Source organism: Sus scrofa, chromosome 4, assembly GCF_054392235.1.
Source record: "Sus scrofa isolate SSC_HxYL_T2T_F1_AM1 chromosome 4, Sscrofa_HxYL_maternal_Yorkshire_Landrace_v2.0, whole genome shotgun sequence".
NCBI classification, from domain to species: domain Eukaryota; kingdom Metazoa; phylum Chordata; class Mammalia; order Artiodactyla; family Suidae; genus Sus; species Sus scrofa.
This window is the reverse complement of record NC_139386.1, coordinates 18,968,227-18,990,446: the sequence shown is the minus strand read 5'-3', so window position 1 is coordinate 18,990,446 and position 22,220 is coordinate 18,968,227. Positions and strand designations below refer to the sequence as shown.

The window sequence follows — 22,220 nt, the reverse complement described above, 5'->3', positions numbered from 1 at the left end:
TTCAGACAAAGCAAAATAGGAATAATTTCTCTGTTCACCCAAATGTTAGATTTAGCCACCTTCCTCTTTTTGTTCAAAATAATTTTTCTGGGAATTCCCATTGTGGCTCAGTGGAAATGAATCCGACTAGGAACCATGAGGTTGCCGCTTCGATCCCTGGCCCCACTCAGTGGGTTAGGGATCTGGCATTGCCATAAACTGTGGAGAATGTTGAAGATGTGGCTCGGACCCTGTGTTGCTGTGGCTGTGATGTAAGCTGGCAGCTGTTGCTCTGATTCGACCCCTAACCTGGGAACCTCCATATGCCGTGGGTGGGGCCCTGAAAAGCAAAATAATAATTTTTCTTACGATAAATCTATATGTTCCCATAAGCCAGAGAATGTCGACTTTTTCATTTATGTCTGATTGAGGATGGGACGGGAGTTTTTTTGTGTTGCATGACTAACATTTCTACTAAGAGGTAGTAAAGGGCAAGAAGAAAGGGAATACTACTGGTAAGAATGTATCCTTTTGTGCTTGCTGATTTCAGTGCTTGGAGAATTCCTAGAGGAGTAAATTACTTATTCTTCTAGCTCAATGAAGGGTGACTTTTTAATATGAAGCTTCTCCCAAAGAAACAGAGCACATTGTTTGGGGTCAGAGATGGGATGAACCTCTTAGCTTCTCCTTGCTTCATATATATATTTGGGATAGTAATGTGTTTTTGTATTGAATGAGCTTTTGAGATCATCCATTAGAGGAAGGAAGGGGGGGAGGGGACAGATTTATTTGCCACCTATTATAATTTTATTAGTCATCTATTATAATGTACCACATCCATTATTCTCTTTAACGTTGTCATTATGCTGTGCAGAAAGTATTGCTACCCCTTTCTCTAAAAGTAAGGCTTTGGAAGAAACGATCACTTATTCATCTAAGAAGTGACAGAACTGGGAATCCAACTAATGTTCAAAGCCCATATTATGCTACATACTTAGTAAGAGGAATGTTTATTTCCTTCCCCTAGACTCTATTTCTTAAAGTGAGGAAGAAAGGCCAGGTGAAACGTGGGTAATAAGTGCTAATTCTTCTGTTGTGCGTTAGGTATATTTTTTTGTTTTTGTTTTTGTTTGACAAACTAATGTGTGTGTTATACACTAAAAATCTTATGAAAGTATTTCTTTTGAAATTCTAGGGCATTAACACAGAATTCCAAAAATATGTTTTGAAGTTTGAATGACTTACACAAAAGTAATATATACCTACCTATTTTGTGAACTGTCAGGAAAGCTGATTGTCCTGGGATGACTCATGACCATCAGCTATGTATTTTTCTGAAAGGCATGATCAGTTACACTTGAAGAATAAATCCAATTTTATAAAGCAGTTGTCTTTTATTATTAGCATTTTCTACTTTGGTCCTTTACAACCTCTTTCTCAAGTGTTTTTAAATGAAGATCTTATTACTTATGATATGTTTGTAATAGCCTTAAATTACCATATCATGAAAAATACCGAATTAATGAAGTGAAAAACCGAAAGGCATAAAACAGATCCCAGAAGAGTAGATTAGCTCACCGTGTTCCAAATAGAAAAACCCATCCTTGTAACATAGTAAAAATATGTTACAAGGTTGGCTTCAATTATCAAACTAGTCTAGGATATTAAATTCTAATCCTAAATCATAATTCTTTGTCATAAACTCAATACTGTTTGGCAAATGCTCATCTCTGGAGTAAGAAACTAATGCTCCTGGGTAGGTATTGTTTTGTAAACTGATCAATCTGTTGATGGAGTTGTAGAAAGAACATGAAGTCTTGCATATTTTGATTACATTACTTTGGCTTTTCAGTTTAACAAATGGAAGCTTAAAAGTTTCAACATTTAAACAACTTTTGTTTTTCTTTTTCAGTGGCTCCACCAACAAGGTTAAGATACAACGTATTATCTCATGATAGTATCCAGATTTCATGGAAGGCTCCAAGAGGGAAATTTGGTGGATACAAACTTCTTGTGACTCCAGCTGCAGGTAAAAATAATCAACTGTATTTTTCATGGTATTTAGAGCAACTTTTCTCACAGAGGTAACTAAAAATGTATTGTGCCTAATGTTGCTTTTAAAATCATTTGAAAGATTTTGTTTTATTTAATTTTTTGAGCTTGAAATCTTACCCTCTATTCACGTAAATAATATTCCTCCAAAACTAAAGAATAGCTATTGGGCTCACCATAATTCTTCTCAGGTGAAAATTTCAGACTAAAAATCCTCACTACTGGAGTTGCCACTGTGGTGCAATGGGATCGGTGGTGTTCTTGGGAGTGCTGGGACCCGGGTTTGATCCCCAGCCCTGCACAGTGCATTAAGGATCCGGCATTGCCACAGCTTTGGCTCAGGTTACAACTGAGGCTCAGATCTGATCCCTGGCTGGGGAATTCCATATGCCTCGGGGTGGCCAAAAAAGAAAAAGAAAAAAACAAAATCGTCACTATCTTGGTTCCAACCTAAGATGAATACTCTTTGTTTACTGACACTTAAAAAGTACCTCAGAGTTCCCCTTGTGGCTCAGTGGCTAGGGAACTTGACTAGCATCATCATGAAGATGTGGGTTCAATCGCTGGCCTCGCTCAGTGTGTTAAGGGTCCAGCGTTCCCGTGAGCTGTGGTGTATGTCCCAGATGAGGCTTAGATCCCGAGTTGCTGTGGCTCTGGTGTAGGCCAGTGGCTACAGTTCTGATTGGACCCCTAACCTGGGAACCTCCATATGCCGCAGGTATGGCCCTAAAAAGACAAAAAAGAAAAAGACAACAACAACAAATGTACCTCTAAGAGTTGTGACCAGCTGAGTAAATTATGATTAATTAATTTATAGAGTATTATTTAGAAATTCTACTTTAAAAGCTCTCAGTAAACCTTGTGAAAATAAATGGACAAAGTAGGAAAAGCAAAAGTTAAACAAATTTATTGATCATGAAGGTAAAAGTAGGTAAAATTTTAAAAAATTACATTTTGGTTGTTTTTTTTTTTCTTCTTCTCATTTATGTTTTTATTTTCCAAATATAATCAACTAAAACAATATAGAGCATGTGAAGGAATGGCTGCGGCTATGTGGGTGTCATGGAGATGAAGATGGGGTCAACAGCTGGATTGCTTGAGTTCAAAACCTGGTTCTGGAACTTATCAGTAATGTCATTCATTTGAGCAAGTTATTTAATCTCTCAATGCCTCAGTTTCCACTTCTGTAAAATGTGCAAATAATATTAGTACCTATCTTATAGAGTTACTGTGGGGCTTGAGACTCAAAATGTTTCTGGGAACTGGCAGCAGTGGCCTCAGAGCTAATGTTGAATCTTGGGCCCCACACTTTGCTTACTGAATCAGAATCTGAATTTTAAAAATTCAGTGATTCCTATGCATATTAATTTGGGAAGAACTGGTTGTGAGGACTAAAAGAATTAATCAACATAAAGCACTTAAAACAATGACTGGCAAATTGTAAGTGCTCAGGAAATCTTACCTAGGATTGTTATAAAGATGCTGTGTGGTATCTTTCCCATGTCTCATTTCTTCCTGTAAAATCCATTTTCACATACAAGTACTTCGTAATTTTTTTCTCTTTATTGATGATAAAGATGATTCTATGGAGCTGGTCTCCTTTCTGTTGGAAACCTTTTCCACCTCATTTAATGAGGCGGACTGAGGCTTCATTGTTTCTAAATGGAGACATCTTACTCAAGAGTGGATTTAAAATCTCAAACAAAACAAGCAAATGAAACACCTTGCTTCTTGCTTGGTCACTAGAAAGGAACCTTCTTTTATTAATAAATATTATGCACAAGCTCCTTAGAATGACTTCTGGCTCAATGACACCAGACTTTCTCCATGATGGCCTACAGAAGCGACTTACTTGTGAAAAGCAATATTTTGCTCTCGAGACTGGTTCGGCGTTTTCATTTTGGAACATTGCCCAATTTTGACATATCTTCAACTTTTAAAAATACAGTTTGTTTTCTAAGATAAGTCACCAGTGGAAATTTAAGTTTAGAGATTCCTGAACATTATTAGGATGCTGAAAGTCAAAACCTTAGTTACTGGTTTGTGATACCTGTGAGAATTTCCTATGTCTTGAAAGGTATTAGTTTCTCTCCAGATCATCAGCGTTTTAACTTTGCTGGGTTATTGTCTGATAATACGAAACCATTCAGTACTCCAAGCATGGGTCATTAAGAAATCAGAATCTTAGAAATGACTTGTGAAGTTCCTGCTGTGGTTTAGCAGATTAAGAACCCCAACATATGTGTGCGAGAATGCGGGGTTGATCCCTGGCCTTGCTCCATGGGTTAAGGATCCAGTATTACCAAAAGTGCAGCATAGGTTACAGATCAGCTCAGATTCCAAGTTGCTGTGGGATCTGGAAGGAAGGAAGGAAGGAAAAAAAGGAAAAAAAAAAAAAAAAAAAAAAGGTGGCTTCGGTGGCCTTTGAACCAAAACTCAGCCTCATCCTTCAGTGTCCTCTGCTATAGCGCCCCCTAAAGTAGACCTCCAGCTCTGGCTAGAATACCTCCAATGACAAATAAAAATTGAGGATGAAAGCAGATGATTTCTTCATGAAAACTGTGTTTATTTTCCTAAGTGAGTCAATGACTTACTGCAGTGGCACAAGCCCATAAAACAGTCTCCCCCCACCCCGTAAAGGAGAGTTGCAATTCTCATTTCAGGTTTATTTCAGATTCTCTCTTGGGTTTTGTTTGTTTTGTTTTGTTTTTGGCTACACAGACAGTATGTGGAAATTCCTGGGCCAAGGATCGAGCCTACGCCACACAGCAGCAACCAGAGCCTCAGCAGTGACGAATGCAGGAGCCTCAACCCACTAGGCCATCAGAGAACTCCCAATAAAACTTAGCCTTGACGCTTTGGTATCTACTTGATCAAACATGAAAGAAACAGAGTAAATAAAAGGAGTAATAAGTAAATATAGACACGGGATGTTTGTTGATGTGTTAACACTGCAAGACATGGTCCGAGTATTGTTTATACCAGTCTTTCCAAAATTGTTTTTCATGGTATTTGGCAGGATGCTAATAGCTATTATACAATCAAATGCTTTGATCATCAAATAAATTTGAGTAGTGCTGTTTTAGACAGTGTTTAAAGCTTTTTTATATTACAGGATTCTCAAAGCCTTTGAAATAATATACCCTATGCCTCTCAGTGAGGGAGTCTAATACATAGAGTTTTTCTAAGGAGTTTCTTTTTTCAGTGAAACACATTATAAAAGGTTTATTTGGTGGACTTTGTAGTAGGTGAGTTTCAAGCAACAGAAGAAGTTTCTGAAACCAGAGTTAACGTCCTGGACATAAACGCATTTAAGATGGGTTTTGTAAAGAGAAGCCTCAGTTCTGCATTCCAGTAGCAAATGTCATGGATGATAGGAACATCGTATTTCAGATAGTAATTAATTTTACTATGATTAAAATATGATATTAAAATATTAGAATATGACTAAAATATCTTGTATTCTGTGTTATGCTCAATTCAGCAAATTTCAGACCCTTTTTGGTATTATTGCTAGAGGGGCAGAAATTTTAATTTTCCTTTTATCAAGCATGGTTATCACTGCCAGAAATTAGAGAAGAAAGGTATATTGGAATTTTGCATACAAGTTGAGTATTTAATCAGCATTTTCAGAAACGCCTTAGATGTCAGTCTAATTTGATGGAGAGAGAATGGGTGATTAAAATCTTTTCAAGAACCACACTAACTTTTAAAAATTTATTTATTGTTTTATTACTCAGTGAATTTTATTACATTTATAATTATACAATAGTCATCACAACCCAATTTTATAGCATCTCCATCCCAGACCCTCAGTGCATCCCCCCACCCCCAACCTGTCTCATTTGGAAACCATACGTTTTGCAAAGTCTGTGAGTCAGTATCAGAAGAACCAAGCTAACTTTTAAGTAGCCATGCAATGAGCAGTTCCTTTAACATCTTGAGCCAGCATTTAAGATATCTCAAATTTAAGACAATTAAATTGCTAATGCTTCAAGGGTGCTTTGAGTCGCTGCAGAGAGGCCATAGGGAAAAGTCTAATGTAGATAAGTACATTGTCTACCCATATCTCTTCCTTCACTTCTAAGTGACATTCTTTCCTTGAAGAGTGTATCTGATGTTGAAAGCTTACTGTCTCAATTTTGTACGGTGGCTTTCCCTATTGCATCAAAGCAATAGTGATGAAAGATTTTTGTGGATATGTTTTTATCTAATTTAGACAACTGCTTAAGTTGTCCAAGGCAAAGAATATAACTGAAACTGAAAGATAAACTAAATTAAGTGTTCTATAATACTCGCCATTATACATATTTTTCAGTATCTTTACCTTCTAAAATCCTATTTGCTGGATAATAAAATTTCTTAATGTAGACAGTATGTCTTAGAACTGATTTATCTTTCTGTTTTATTATAGGTGGAAAAACCAATCAGTTGAATCTTCAGAACACTGCAACTAAAGCAATTATCCAAGGTCTTATGCCAGACCAGAATTACACAGTTCAAATTATTGCATACCATAAAGACAAAGAAAGCAAGCCAGCCCAAGGTCAATTCAGAAGTACGTATTTGCAGGGTTCTTCTTTTTTTTGGTTATCTGTTGCCTTTAATTAATATCTAAAGAGATAACATATTCTTCTATGATTGTTGTTTGGAAATGTCTATGATCAAAATAGTTAATAGATTTGGTCAAATGCATAGGAAAGAATGGTGTCAGTCAAATTCATCCATGCTTTTAGCTGCAGTCTCTTCGTAGCCTGGCCATGGTCAGTGTTTGGGGACAGAGGCAAATATCTGCAATCTGTGCATGCCTTTGATTTCTTCTTTTAGTGCTTCATTTACCATCTGGTGCTGTTGAACAGTTATCCATAAATTCTTCCAGTTTGATTGGAATTTCATACATTGCCCACAGCCTCCTGAAATGTCAGTGACTTTGTTAGCTGTAGCTTGAGGAAATTTTTCTTTTAAGAATCTGGGTCTCTTTGAGCTCCCCCTCAGCCTGCAAGGCAAACATCCCCAGGCACAGTGGAGAAGAGGAAGCCCTCAAGTCCCCGTGGAGCACAGGGACTGTGGTGGCCAGGCTCCAGGTTGCCATGCCCTGCAGATGCAGCCCCATATTTACAGGTCTTAAAGCGCTGGCACGGAACCCTGTCCCAGCTCTGAGTTTGAGTCTATGGTAAATATCACAGGTGAAAATCCTGAATGGTTCAGATTTGAAAAGATCTTAAAAGATATTTGGTATAATCTTCTATGAGTTCCTTCTATGGCAAACATCCTTCTGTCCCTTCCTTTACCATTTCACTGCCCTTTCGACTTACCCTCCAAGCTTTAGTTTTCAAATGCTCTCCCTGACGCTGTCCTCCGAGCCTCATCCAGACATCTCATCTACCCAGCACATAGTAGGTGCTCAATAAATACTTTCAAGACCTTCTCTTGCCTCAGTAATAGTCTAGGAAGAGAATGGATTGGGGTAGTAGTCCTATTTGAGCCAGTTCTCAACTAGTTAGTTGTTCCATTAGAAAGCTTTTCCTTATGTTGAATTTAAAAGCTGACCACATAGGCCCTGATTCTTTGGCCTTAAAGGAGGTATTCATTCATTCATTCATTCATTCATTCATTATTCTTCTTCTTCCTTTTAAACAAACATACATTACATGGCTACTAAATGCTAGGCCCTGTTCTAGGCACTGAGAATGTGACAAGTCCCTACTTCCATGGACCTTATATTCTAGTGACCAGAGACTACAGCAACTTCCTCTTCCTGGAGGTGACCTTTCAAATGTGAAGGGCAGAGCTTTGTGTATTGTGAGTGCAAACACAAGAGGCCTGCCCTGGTTAACTTCCTGTGGTACTTCACGGTTAAGACAGACTCTTAAAAAACAAACAAACAAACAAATAAAAAAACAACTCATTATGAAGGACAATTTTAAACAAAACTTAAAAAATAAGCAGAATCACAAAATGAACCCCTAAATGTCCACCCCTCACTTCAACAATTAACCACTTACGGCCTGTCTGTCTTGTTTCATTTATACCCCCACGCCCACCTCTCCCATATTATTTTGAAGGCTATCCTGAACATCATTTCAAATAACAATAACTTTTAAAAAGCTAGCCATTCAGGTTAGTCCATAAATTGAAGAGGCTGTGGGTTCTAGAACTCTCTGTGGAACAATGTTCTATCTGGATTTTTTTTTTTTTTTTTTTTTTTTTTTTTTAATTTTAAGGCCGCAACGTCAGCATATGGAAGTTCTCAGGCTAGGAGTCAAATTGGAGCTGTAACTGCTGGCCTACGCCACAACCATGGCAACACCAGATCCAAGCCACATGTGTGACCTATACTGTAGCCTGTGGCAAAATCAAATCCTTAACCCACTGAGTGAAGCCAGAGATCAAACTTGCATCCTCACAGAAACAACATTGTGTTCTTAACCCACTGAGCCACAGCAGAAACTCCTGTACCTGGATTTTTATTCTCTCCTTTTTTTTTTCTTTCTCTTCTAAGTAATGTTTTATGAGACATATTTTGTGATTTTTCCTAAATTAAAACAAAAAAAAACCCACTCAACTTTGTTAACCTGCTACCTCTTAAAACATCTGAACAAAGACATTTGGTAAATCCACCTGTCAGCAGGACATACAGATGTTTTAAATGTTACATTCTTTTGAGATTCAAAGTGTCTGGAAGCTCTGGGAAAGGGTTTCATGTTATTTTCAATATAAATCAGCCGTCTGTCTCATTTTATTGGCACTCATTTTATTCAGGTTCTGGCTGCCAATATTCCTGCATGAGTAAGGGAAATAATTTTCTTAAAGTTTGTGAGAGTCTGTAAAAGGGACAAGGAGAAACAGTTCATTTCATTTAGGTCTTAAGGTTTTGTGCAACTGATTACTGCAAATATTTCACTGACTAGCAGCATAAGAAACACAGGTAGCCTTAAAAGCTTGGCTGATAGCCATTTACTCAAAACATTTAAAAGGAAATACATTTGTTTTCAGCTCGCTGAGCCCTGTTGAAATAATCTTAGTGAAACATTTTAACTGGATCATTAGATAAATTATGTGTAAGCATATATATTTTTTAGGTGTGTTATTTTTGCTGATGAGGTAGAAGGATTAGTTCTTCTCAAGTAACAGTTTATAAGAATGAAATTAAAATAACTTTGGATGGTTTCCTTTTCCATTTTGCTTTTTGCTATGTTTCTGTTCCATGTGAAATGGGGCTAAAGCCTAGGCTCCCCTCCCCGGAAAACATTCATGTTTGGATCTAGGAAAATGTTGATCTAGACAAATGCTGTGGATGTAGGTTTGCAGTTAGTGCAGGGATTTGAATCTTCATAAGTCAGTTTCTGATACACAGGGAAACATGAGCAACAGTCTTTGGATTTTGAAGACAGAAAGACAAGTCTGAACTGTTGTGATTCCACATCTGGTGTGTGTATTTGGCCAAGCAACTCAACCACCTCCAGGCTCACTTTCCTCATCTGCAAAGGGGGGGGGGGGTAGAGATTTTTGCCTATCATTGTGTGGATTAACTCACTTCAGCACATAGTAGGGGTAGCATGTGCACATAGTAGGGGAAATTGTTGTTATGATTAATACCACTTTGCTCTTGACAGTCTGTTTTTTAATTTATTTTGCCTCTTGCATGAGAGGGACAGCAGCATGGTGTGACATATGTGTTATATCTTGTATGTGACCCAGTGGCCCAGGTCAAAGTACTGTTATTTTTTTCTCATTCATCTGTAGAATGAATTTTGGCCCTGTTGTGGCAAACTTTATTTTTGGTCACATTTTTCTTTTCTTAGTCTTTTTTGGGCTGCGCCCATGGCATATGAAGTTCCCAGGCTAACTTCCGAAGTTGAATCAGAGCTATAGCTGCTGGCCCTACGCCATGGCCACAGCCACAGCAACACCAGATCCAAGCCACATCTGCCACCTACATCGCAGCTCACAGCAACTCTGGATCCTTAATCCACTCAGCAAGGCCAAAGATCGAACCCAGGTCCTCATGGATACACTAGTTGGGTTCGTTACTGCTGAGCCACAGCGGAAACTCAGACACATGTTTCTTTTTGGAATGATGTTTTGCTAATCTCTGCCGGCAAAATCTTGCTCATCTTTCAAAGTGTATCTCCAGTGTCAGCTTCCAAGGGAAATGTCCCAGAGTTTTCACCTCTGCAATTATTTTTTGCCTGATCTGTTTCTACCTTTAGCACAACTTTCCTCACATGAAAGTTGCAGACTTATTTTCTTTTACAGAATGTAAGCAATTTGAGGCCATGGCCTTTGCGTGGATGGGGCTGAAGATGTAGATTTGGAAATAATTCATGGAAGGCTGAGAATTAAAATTGTCGGATGATAAAATTATAGGCAGGGTGTACAGAGATGCAAGGCAAATGTAGTTTATGATCATGTTTCAGGAATGGAGGCAGAAAAATGAGCCAAAGAGTGAGAATGTAAAGGAGGGTCAGAGGAATATGAGAAAACCTAGGATAACGCTATTGTACAAACTGAAAAGAGAGAAGAATTTAAAGAAGTGGGGGGGTGTCCCAAAGTGATCAAGCCTTATGAAGAAGTCCGAATGGATTTAGAAAATTAGGTCAGTGAAAAAAGCAGGATTAAGGCATCTTGTATTTATTATTATTTTCAATCATGGAGTTTAAGTATCAGCAAGCCAAGGAAGTTTTCTGGGGAAAGGAATAGGACTAGAGCAACCTAACCTTGGCAGATGGCAAGTCTCAAACTCTTTTAGCAAAGGGGTGGAAGCCAGTAGAGAGAAGAGGAGGAGGAAGAGATGACAGAGGCAGGGGTATTGGAATCATATCCTAGAGAAGGCAGAAAGGATGGTTCAGAGGAAATCATTGCCTACCTTACAGAGCCCACCCTCCAATAAGTTTGCTGAGTTTCCATGATGTGAATGTATATATATATTTATTTTAGGGCTGCACCTGTGGCATATGGAAGTTCCTAGGCTGGGGTGGAATCGAAACTGCAGCTGCCAGCCTCACCACAGCCACACCAGATCTGACTTGTGTCTGACACCTATACCATAGCACACGGCAACACCAGGTCCTAAGCCACTGAGCGAGGCCAGGGATCGAACCTGAGTCCTCTTGGATACTAGTTGGGTTTGTTATCACTGAGCCACGATGGGAATGCCAATGATTTATTTATTTTTTGGTTTTGATATCTCTTCTTTTTTATTTGTCTTTTTTTTTTTTTTTTTTTTTTTTTGCTATTTCTTGGGCTGCTTCCGCGGCATATGGAGGTTCCCAGGCTAGGGGTCTAATCGGAGCTGTAGCTGCCAGCCTATGCCAGAGCCACAGCAACGCAGGATCCAAGCCGCGTCTGCGACCTACACCACAGCTTCACAGCAATGCCGGATCGTTAATCCACTGAGCAAGGACAGGGACCGAACCCGCAACCTCATGGTTCCTAGTTGGATTCGTTAACCACTGCGCCACGACGGGAACTCCCTCTTCTTTTTTAAAATTAATGTATAGTTGATCTAGTGACTGCAATAATTAAATGAAAATCTTGCCATGGGATCGCTTAGAACTTTTCATGGGGTATTTTATTTTGTGCAGATACCATTGCTATAGCAATGACTCAAACAACTTGAAGTGCCAAATAATAGCAGGAAAGCTGCTGTGGAATGAAAAGAAAAGCTATTGGAGTAGATAAGCGTGAAGTTTTAAAGGACCAAAGGCCATTCTGGGTCCCTCAATATTTTGTAATGAAAGTAACACAGAAATACTACTATTTATCGTCAGGGAAATGTTTTTTAACTTGAAAGGAAATTATTATGGGGTTCTCCATCTGGTATTGCAGATAGACCAACTCCAACTGAGGTTACTCATGGCTAAGATCTTTCTAGGACAGGGGCCAACTCCTAGGCCTTGTCCAGAAATCTGAAGATGTGGCTTGAACCCTGTGCCAACATTTTCTGGTTTTTAAGAGATATGTTTTAGCTCCTTATCCTCCTGGTCCTTCCTTCCCTTATGTCTGACACGGGGCTAATCATGTTATTTTATAGCAGTTTTGAAGGAGTGAATTTATTTGTTACATCCGCCCCTGGTGAATACACGACCAAAATAACTCTGTAAGTGATTTTCACACACCTCCATGACAAACTTGAAAAAATAGCAGCTCCAGTCTTCTGAAAAGAGATTCTACCGTGGAGCTTATTTCTACTTAAAACTTTATACTTGCAAGGGTTTTAGTAAAAACTCACGGAATATTTTCTTTTAGTTTGTAACGTAACATGTTGCTGTATTTTTTTTTACTTTTCTTCCAGTTAAAGATATAGAAAAAAGAAAAGAGCCAAAACCCAGAGTCAAGGTTGTGGACCGAGATGGGAATAAACCGTCTACACCAGAAGAAGGTCAGATTTTTTTTTCTTTTTAATTTGCTTATTTGGGGGGTTGAGTTGTTTTTAAAATACATATATACACCTTTAGCCATGGGTCCCATCAGTAGAGTACAGACCTAATATGACAATCTCCCCCAGCCCCATCTCACTTCTCTTCCTCACACGTAATAACTGTCAGCACTTCCCTCTCCCTCACTTTCCATATTGAATACATCACTAAGTTCTAGTGAATTTATTTTCTATTGAAATACTGACCGAATCTATTCATTTCTTTCCATGTCTGTTGCCAATACTCAGCTAAGCTTCCATTTCTTTCCTGGTGTGCAATATTCTTTAGCAAGATCTCTATTTGTTCTCTGCCCAGAAGTTAGAACCATCTTTGCACAACAAATCTGACTCTATGCTTCTCCCTAGTACAGCACCTTAAAACCCCTTCAGTAGCTTTCCGCCGCTCTTGAGATGCAGGCCAGATCCCCCCTTTTTTTCTTTAGCTGCATCTGAGGTATTCAAGAATTCCCAGGCCAGTGATCGGAACCTGTGCCACAGCAGCAACCCAAGCCACAGCAGTGACAATGCTGGATTCTTAATCACCAGGCCACCAGGGAACTCCTTAATAATATGTTTATAGTTTCATGACTTACCTACCTTCCCTCCTTCTTCATCTAAAGACCCACTTTAAATTTTTTAGTATTATACACATGTTAGAAAAAATACAGACTTCTGAAAAAGGCATTGCAGGGTTAAAGGATATGCAGATTTTACATTTTTGATAGAGTCTACCAAACTGACACAGTCTTTCCAATAATTTATTCTTAAAACATGTTTTTCCAACATTCAAAATTCTTAGTTTCATTTTCCTATTTTTTCTTCTAATAATTTATATCTTTATATTTATACTTAACTGTATTATTAGAATTTATTGCTAAATATATCAGATGTATAAAAAGTATAAAAATAATAAATGACTTTGTCCAGTTAAAAAAATAAATATAAATAATACTTGGTGCTCCCTATATATCCTTATATACTCCTTTTCTTCCTTTTAAGAGGCTACCAGTATTTTTTTTTTTCATATTTTAAAGCTTTATTGAAGTATAGATGATGTACAATAATTTCTGTGTTAACTTCAGAAATTTCTGATATCTAATTTCGGTGATAATTTCTGCTGTACAACAAAGTGATTCAGTCATGCATAACACCTATACATTCTTTTTCAGATTCTTTCCCATATAGGTTATCATAGAATATTGAGTAGAGTTCCCTGTGCTATAAAGCAGGTCCCCATTAACCATCTATTCCATAGACAATAGTGTGCATATGAAGAGGCTACCAGTATTTGAATTCAGTGTTTATCATTCCAATATGTGTCTTTATCATTTTCCTACATATATGTGAATTTTTTTATATATGTGAATTTTGAAACCATATTTTAATTATGCATTCATACTTTAAAATTTATATACATTTTATCGTAGTATACGTGTTCTTTTACTTTTTTCACACAATATTAGATTTTTTTGAGTTATTCGTGCTGGCTTATGTGGAGGTGATTTATTCATCTTCTTTGTAGAATTCCATTGAATAAATATAAACCAATATATTTAACTCTTCCACTTTTGATATTCCCAGTATTTTGCTATTGCGAAACTACTGTAAATATTCTTATTTATGTCACTTTCTGCACAGGTGGTAGAATTTCTCTGACTATACACCTATATATTGAATTATTCAGTTATAATGTGTGTGTATCTTCAAACTTGTTTGTCTTATCTATGGTGTCTTATTATTTTATGCATTTTATTTCTTATTTTACATCTAATATTTACTGCTTTCCTCATAATATTTTTCCAGCTTCCTAAATTGAATGTTTATCTCATTAATTTTCAATATTTCTTGTTTTCTATTATATGCATATTTAAGGATATAAATATTCAAGTGCTGCTTTAGTTGTATCACATAGATTTTGATATGTAGTATTATTTTTACACAGCTCATACTGTTTTCTCATTTCTGCTAGGCTTTCTATTTTGATCCCCAAGTTATTTAGAAATATGTTATTTAAATTCTAAACAGGGATTTTTAAAAATACATTTTTTATTGTTGGTGGCTAGCAATTGCCTCATGGTAGGAATATTTTTTGAAAATTTACTGAGACTTTATTATTTAAACATGGTCTTTTTTTTTTTTCTTTTTTTAAACCATTCCATGTGTTCTTGAGAAAATTTTAATCCCTGTGTCTGAGAGGTTTGCCCATTTCTATTTGTAACTCTGGCAGTTTTGCTTTCAATCAGAGGCTGGGTTCATGTAGAATAAGAGTTGTTATATTTTCCTAGTGAATAATTCTTTCTGTTTTGTCATCAATTTCTTTTTTCTTAGCACTTTAATATTTGACTTTAAGACTGTTTTGTTTAATATTAATATAGTGATACCAGTTTAATTTTGTTTAGCAGTCACATAATGCATTGATGCTATATCCTTTAACTTTTCGCCGTATTTGTGTCCTCAGGTTCAAGGTGAGTAAATCTTTCAAAGAACATTTACTTGGATTTTAAAGACCATCTCTTACGATCTCTGTATTTTAATTGGTGTCTGTAGTCTGCTTACATTTTGGATTTGCCATTTATTTTATGCTTTCCATTATGCTACATATTCCTCCTGTATGCCTTATTTATTAAGATTTGATGAAGATTTTTTAATACATTTTCCCCTCAACTGAACCTTACCTCCTAAGGTATTTAATCCATTTGCATTTTTGTATAATTATAATTAAATTCTTAGCATGCATATGAAACCAAAGTCTAAAACCAATTAATATATTTACCATTTCCCAACCAATACAAATTTCATAATATTTTAACTTCAATTATCTACCCCTATATTTTATATAATTCATAACAAATACATTAATTTTAAACACTTTTGCCCCAAGGGTTGGCAGACTGAGGCCCATGGGTCAATCCAGTCCTCTGTTTTCCGAAATGGGTAAATGGATTTTATTAGAACACAGCTATGCTTATTTCTGTACATATCACCTATACCTGCTTTCCCACAATGTCAGAATTGAACAAATGTAATGAATAGCACATGGCTGATAAAAACTGAAATATTTTGTTTTGCCCTTTTCAGAAGAGATTTGCCAGTCCTTGCTTTAGAATTTTCAAACTTTTGCATGTGTTGGAACAGAATTACTCACTGAACTGAGTAATTCACTATCTTTCTGAGGAGGTCTGTCTATTTGGTATTTCTAATAACAATTGCATAGGACATACTCTCGTATATATACCTTCAAAGGATCCTATTTCTCATGCTCCCATGTGTGGGGTTTTTTCCTCCCTGAAGCATGAATAGTCCCAATTAACATTAAATGGGTTAATACACATAGAGTATCTAAGTGCTACACAGTTATTTGTTGTGAATATTAAGACATGTATTTGGCATGAATTAATGCAATTGAAGACCAATCTTTTGTGTTGTTGACTTAGCAATAAATACAGAGAAGAGGTTTGGTTATTACCTGCCAGTGCTGAACACTGTTGGGCCTTGGGAATAGTTGGTGATCATGGCAGACAGCATTCTACCCTCATGAAATTCACATAGTCTAGCAGGAACTCAACATGTGTACCCTGTGCCTTCTTCTTGGTTTTGGATTATATGTAATAGTTATGGGTGAGCACAGCCAGGGCACATGATTGTTCTCAAGATGTATTTTCACTTACTGGAATTGCTTTCTTCCCATAATACTTTCACGGTTCTTGGTTCTCAGTTAAGATATCAATTTGAATTGTCACCACTTTTTCTACTCGCTATTCTGAATCTTAGATTTACTGAACCCAGGACTGAGAGTTTAGTGTTACAAGGGTGGGGCTGGTGCAAGGTTTTGTTTTTTGTTTTTTGTTTTTTGTTTTTTGTTTTTTGTTTTTTTTTGTCCATGCCTACAGCAAGTGGAAGGCCCCTGGCCAGGAATTAAGCATTGCACCACAGCAGCAACCCACATTGCAGCAGTGACAATGCCAGATCCTTAACCTGCCAAGCCACAGAGGAACTCCTGAAGGTTTTAATTTAGGTGACACAGGAGTCAGAAGATAAGCTAAAGCAGAAGGGAATGGGTGGATCTTGTATGGTAATGTTGGCTCGATCTTGACTTTTAGAGATGAGGGGGAAGAGATTGAGTCCAGTCATAAACCGGACTTTGGGATTAGATTGTGGGTTGGAATCCTTGCGTTAAATGATCTACGAGGGGCCTGGCCTGTAGAGTATGCTCTATACCTGTTCTCCTCCTCCTCTTTTTCTTCTTTGTCTTCTCTTTCTGTTTCATTCTCCTCTTTCTCTTAATTTATTTTATTTTATTTTTGGCTATGCCCACAACATGAAGAAGTTCCTGGGCTTGGGATCAAACCTGAGCCACAGCAGTAACAATGCCAAGTCCTTAACTGCTAGGCCACCAGGGAACTCCTTTCTCTTCCTCATTATCCTCATCACCTAGACAGCTGATATAGTGTACCAATAGTAACACTACGGTGAACTAGAAAATCTCTTGCTCGTGGAGTTCCCATTGTGGCTCAATGGTAATGAACCCTGTTAGTATCTACGAGGACTCAGGTTCAATCCCTGGCCTCACTTAGTGGGTTGGGGATCTGGTGTTGCAGTGAGTTGTGGTGTAGGTTGCTGATGTGGCTCAGATCCTGCATTGCTATGGCTATGGTGTAGGCTGGCAGCCACAGCTCTGATTTGACCCCTAGCTTGGGAACTTCCATATGCTATGGGTGTAGCCCTAAAAAGATTAAAGAAAAAAAATCTCTGCTCATAAGCAGGAGGAGAATTTTTGGAAGCCTCTGTATCTGCACCTGTACCCTGAGTAGGAAAATGTCTCCTGGAGAATTTATAACCATGGGCCTGTATCACATACAGATTAGGCATCAGATTTACACTCCTTACATAGTCTGCGGGTCCTAAGAGTCAAGAAATTAATATTAATATTAAACTTGCTCAGAGCTGGTATAAGTAGGCTGGTTGGCAGAAGACAACACAATCACATTGAGGCACTTATGCTCAGCTCAAATTCTAAAGATTGCCACACAATGCCAGAAAAATTTACAATCCAAAAGTTTGAAACACAGAAGTAAAATCATGAGTCAGAAGACACAAAAGTGGTAGTTTCAGAATCCCATGATTTTCGATTATGAAATGATTACATAAATACTATAAAATAAACAACAATATTATTAAAGTCAAAGAAATAGACAAAACAAGAGACGAATGAGAGACTATGAAAAAAAGAGGATAGGTAGATTTGAAAAGGGGCCAAATAGAACATAAAGCACAAATGAAAGAAGAGCACAGATGGAAAATTAGCCACACCTAGATTTATACTGGTGAAACTATAAAGCACCAAAGTCAAAGATAAAATTTTAAAAGACAAAAGTAGGAAGAGGGAGGAAGGAATAAAAGGACTTGTTGAAACTTTTTCTAAATGATGGAGATCTAGCTATGAGTAGTTGCCTGGTTTTCCTTTCTTTGGCATATTAGGTAAAACCACTGTCCTAAATAATGTTAATTCAGTTTATTAGTTGATTAAAAAAATATTGAGAAACGCTCACCCAACGGAAGTGGTGATGGAATTTGGCCCTGCTTCTCCTCACTTCTGCTCTCTGATGATCCCATAACATTTCACAGAAGCACACAGCCACTGCAGAGATGGTCTCTCAAGCTCAGAGCATTAGACTCATGGTAGGTCCTTGAGCCTCTGAGCCTGGCTCAGAGAAGAAATTAGAAGATATGAGTGGCTTTTCAGTGCAGGGTGTAAGATAAACCATAATGTTTTCTTCAGAATATTTCTTTTTCTTTCCATGTTGAACTTTCTTCCCTCCCCCCTCAATTTCCTTATTACTTTTTTTTTTTTTTTTTTTTTTTTGTCTTTTTGCCTTTTCTGGGGCCGCTCCTGCAGCATATGGAGGTTCCCAGGCCAGGGGTTGAATCAGAGCTGTAGCCGCAGGCCTACGCCACAGACACAGCAACGCAGGATCCGAGCCTCGTCTGCAACACACACCACAGCTCACGGCAACGCCGGATCCCCAACCCACTGAGCAAGGCCAGGGATCGAACCCACAACCTCATGGTTCCCAGTTGGATTCGTTAACCACTGTGCCACAACGGGAACTCCCCTTGTTACTTTTTGAGGTCAGTGTGGCTTGGGACCCAGCACACAGGTTTTGTCGTCATCCATCCCTTGGGTTGACATCTTGTCTTGCTTCCTCCCTCTCTAAGCCCGGTTTCCTCAGCAGCAAAATGAGCATAATCGCTTTAACAGGCACGCTGGCTTGGGAGGATGACATTGTCATGTTTGCGATGTATCTGGGACATAGAAGGCACTGGAATTTTTTATTTCCTTGTTTTCTTTTTGCTTTTTAGAGCTGCACCCACGCGGCATATAGAGGTACCCAGGCTAGGGGTCAAATCCGAGATGTAGCTGCTAGCCTACACCACGGCCACAGCAAAGTGGGACTTGAGCCACATCTGCAACATACATTACAGCTCACGGCAATGCAGGATCCCTGGCCCTCGAGGCAAGGGATAGAACCAGAGTCCTCATAATTACTAGATGGATTCACTTCTACTGCACTGCAACAGGAACTCCTTCATGTCTTCTTTTAGAAGAGAAAATACTAGTGTACAGAGTGCATGGTATCCTACGTTGTCAAAAACTGTTTGTCGAGTATTTGGATTTGGCTTTAACCTCAAGGAGAGAGGTTCACGATCCCTTGGAGAAGATTAAGAAAGACTGTTTTCATGAAAAGAATGTTTTTATCATAAAAAAGCAGAAAGCAGATTCCTGTTTTTTCCTTAGTGTGAAGCATTAGAATGCATGTTTTCAGGAACTCAGAGAAGCGTGAGAGAGAATCAGTCACTCAGAAAATAGTCATCGAACACCTGCAAAGTACATTATATCTGTGCATAAAATTATAAGGCTTCCCAGAGGGCAAGGGGCTGGGATTCACCTAGCAATGAACCTCCAGTTTTCTCCAAGTCACCCCTGCTCTGAGCACTCTCGATAAGACATTTTTAAGGGATTTCTGACACTTATTCTATTTTTGTTAAATCAGATTTTTTACATCTCTGAGTACTGCGCTAGATCTTGGTAGAGTCTGTTTTCCGTAGCAATGCTCGGGCTCATCTGATTGAAACCTTCCTTCTCTTGTCTAACAATTTTCTCTTGAACATCTTGTTTCTATACCTGTGGGGCTGATGGTTTCAGGTGAAGCAGGTGTTTTACACCTTGGAAATTGCAAAATGTCAGGATCTGTTATTGATGAATTGGAGTAACAGAGATGATTGAGTTACTGCCTGTTTTCAGAAAATCACCTCGAACAACTAAAGCAAACACAAAGGCGAATCAGGTAATTCTGTATACGGAGTTGAAAATACATGTGAATGTAAGGCATGGGCTCCTGAAGCTGAGCAGGTGTTGTATTCAAAGAGAAGCGGTCAGGCAAAATCACCTCTCTTGGGTCAGTATTAATTTATGAAAGTCAGGAAATAACCAGGTAATTGTACACATACAATTTTATTTATTTTATTAAAAAAAAATAGGGGGCTGCATCCATGGCACGTGGAAATTCCTAGGCCAGGAGTCAAACCAACACCACAGCAGTGACCTGAGCCACAGCAGTGGTAACATCAGATCCTTAACCACTAGGCCACCATGGAACTCCTTTTTTGCTCATGTTGTTTTTTACAGAAAATTTTAGAACAGATTTTCGATGAAAGTATTTTATTTTTAAAAATTTATTTATTTATTTATTTACTGTCTTTTTGTCTCTTTAGGGCCGCACCCGTGGCATATGGAGGTTCCCAGGCTAGGGGTCGAATTGGAGCTGCAGCCGCTCGCCTACACCAGAGCCACAGCAACGTGGGATCCAAGCCGTGTCTGCGACCTACACCACAGCTCATGGCAGTGCGGAATCCTTAATCCACTGATCGAGGCCAGGGATTGAACCCACATCCTCATGGATGCTAGTCGGGTTTGTTAACTGCTGAGCCACGATGGGAACTCCACATGAAAGTATTTTAAAAGGACCATGTATTTTCAAAGGAAATAAAACCTGCTCTAGGTATCCTGCATTGTGCTGGGTAGAGTTTGAAGAGGGTAGATAGGAAGAGATGGTGGGGTACGGGGAGCGGGAGGATAAAAACTGAGTCAGAAGTCCCAGAGATGGGGATGCTGTTGGGGGAAAGAAGAGTAATTGTATTGGGAAGAAGTGAGAAATATGGGCAGGTCAAGTGGAATTGACTTATGGAGAGCTTTGAAGAACCCAATGAAAAGTTTAGGCTTCATTTGGTAGCTGGAGGAGGGAAGAAATAATCTTAAAGTTTGGAGTTGGAAGGTGACTTTGAGATCCATGTAATTCAGCCAATCGAGAGGATGGTTGAGGCTCGCCAGGCACGCCATCGAGGGTTGACCAGCATCTGCTTTCACTGACAGAGCTCTCGCTATTTCCCAAGGCAGTGATCTATGGAAATCATGACGGTTAGAAGGTTCTTTCTAGAATTCAGTTAAAATCTGTCTCCTTGTGGGCATAGGGAATGTGCCTAATCCCCCTTCTGTATGACAGCACTTTAAATATTTGAAGACAGCTGCCATGTCTTCTCCTAGTCCCTCACGGTTTATGAGCAGAGGAGAAATGTGATGAATGGGATGTTTACAGGATTGTCAGTTACTGTTAAGATGCAGCGCTCCGAGTGATGGCTGAAATGTTCCTTTGGCGGTAGTTCAAGGATTGGGCTTCACACGCTTGCAAGTTGCCATGGAGTTATTCACCCCAGGTCAAACATAAAAGTGTGACTTTGATTTCATGCTGTCTTTTGTGGCAAGGCTTACCAATCCTTCGGTCCTTCCTTCCCTTCTTCTTTCTGTCCTTCTCTCCCTCTCCCTCCCCTCCCCCTCCCTCCCTTTCCCTCCCCCTCCCTCTTTCCTCATCCCTCCTTTCCTTTCTTTCAAATACTTCTCTTCTCTTACAGGAGTTGAATAGCACAGTAGCTAAATGGTTCAGGCTTTGGAGTCAGTCCTGGATTGGAATTCCTGCTTTTCTGCCTGCTTAATGTGTGATGATGGGCCAGTTCTTTAACCTTTCTTTTTTAGTGGAGTGAAGAAAACACCTTACTTATAGGGTTACTATCAGGCTTAAATGGAAAAGACATATGCAAAACATCAAATGAAAACCATCACTAAATGGGAGGTCTTTTTATAATCATAAAAAAAGAGGAAGCAATGAAAAGTGGCTGCTGCAGTCAATAAATAAATAAATAACCACATGCGTTAGGGTTCTCCAGAGAAGCAGAACCAATAGGATGTCTGCAAATATAGAAAGAGATTTATTATAAGGAATTGGCTTCCAGAATTATGAGGCCTAAGAAGTCCTAGGAACTGCAGTCAGCAAGCTGGAGATTCAGGAGAGCTGATGGTATAAGTTTCCTATGAGAACTGGCAGGCTGGAGGCCCAAGAAGCGTCCGTGTGTTAGTTTGGAGTCCAATGTTCCAATCAAAGCAGTCAGGCAGGAGCAGTTTCCCTTTTTCAGGTCTTCAATTAATTGAATGAGGACCAATTATATTAGGGAAGGCAACCTGCTTTACTCAGTCTGTGGATTCAAATGTTAATCTCATCCCAAAACACCCTCCCAAACAAACTCAGAATAATATTTGATCAAATGTCTGGATGCCCTATGGACAGGTCAAGTTGACATCTAAAATTAGCCAGCACACTATATTCCTAGGAAGTGAGAAGTTCTGCAAAGAAAACTAAAACAGAATAAGGGAAGAGGG

General features: G+C 38.6%; 1 protein-coding gene across 4 annotated transcripts in view; it reads left to right on the top strand.

Annotated features, from left to right (window-relative positions):
* Positions 1 to 22,220, top strand: part of COL14A1 (collagen type XIV alpha 1 chain) — a 237,272-nt gene that overhangs the window by 27,210 nt on the left and 187,842 nt on the right. For all 4 annotated transcript variants that reach the window (NM_001445065.1, XM_005662880.4, XM_021090550.2 and 1 more), the window contains 3 exon segments: positions 1,892 to 2,008; positions 6,446 to 6,589; positions 12,329 to 12,415. In NM_001445065.1, the coding sequence (NP_001431994.1) occupies positions 1,892 to 2,008; positions 6,446 to 6,589; positions 12,329 to 12,415 (348 nt within the window).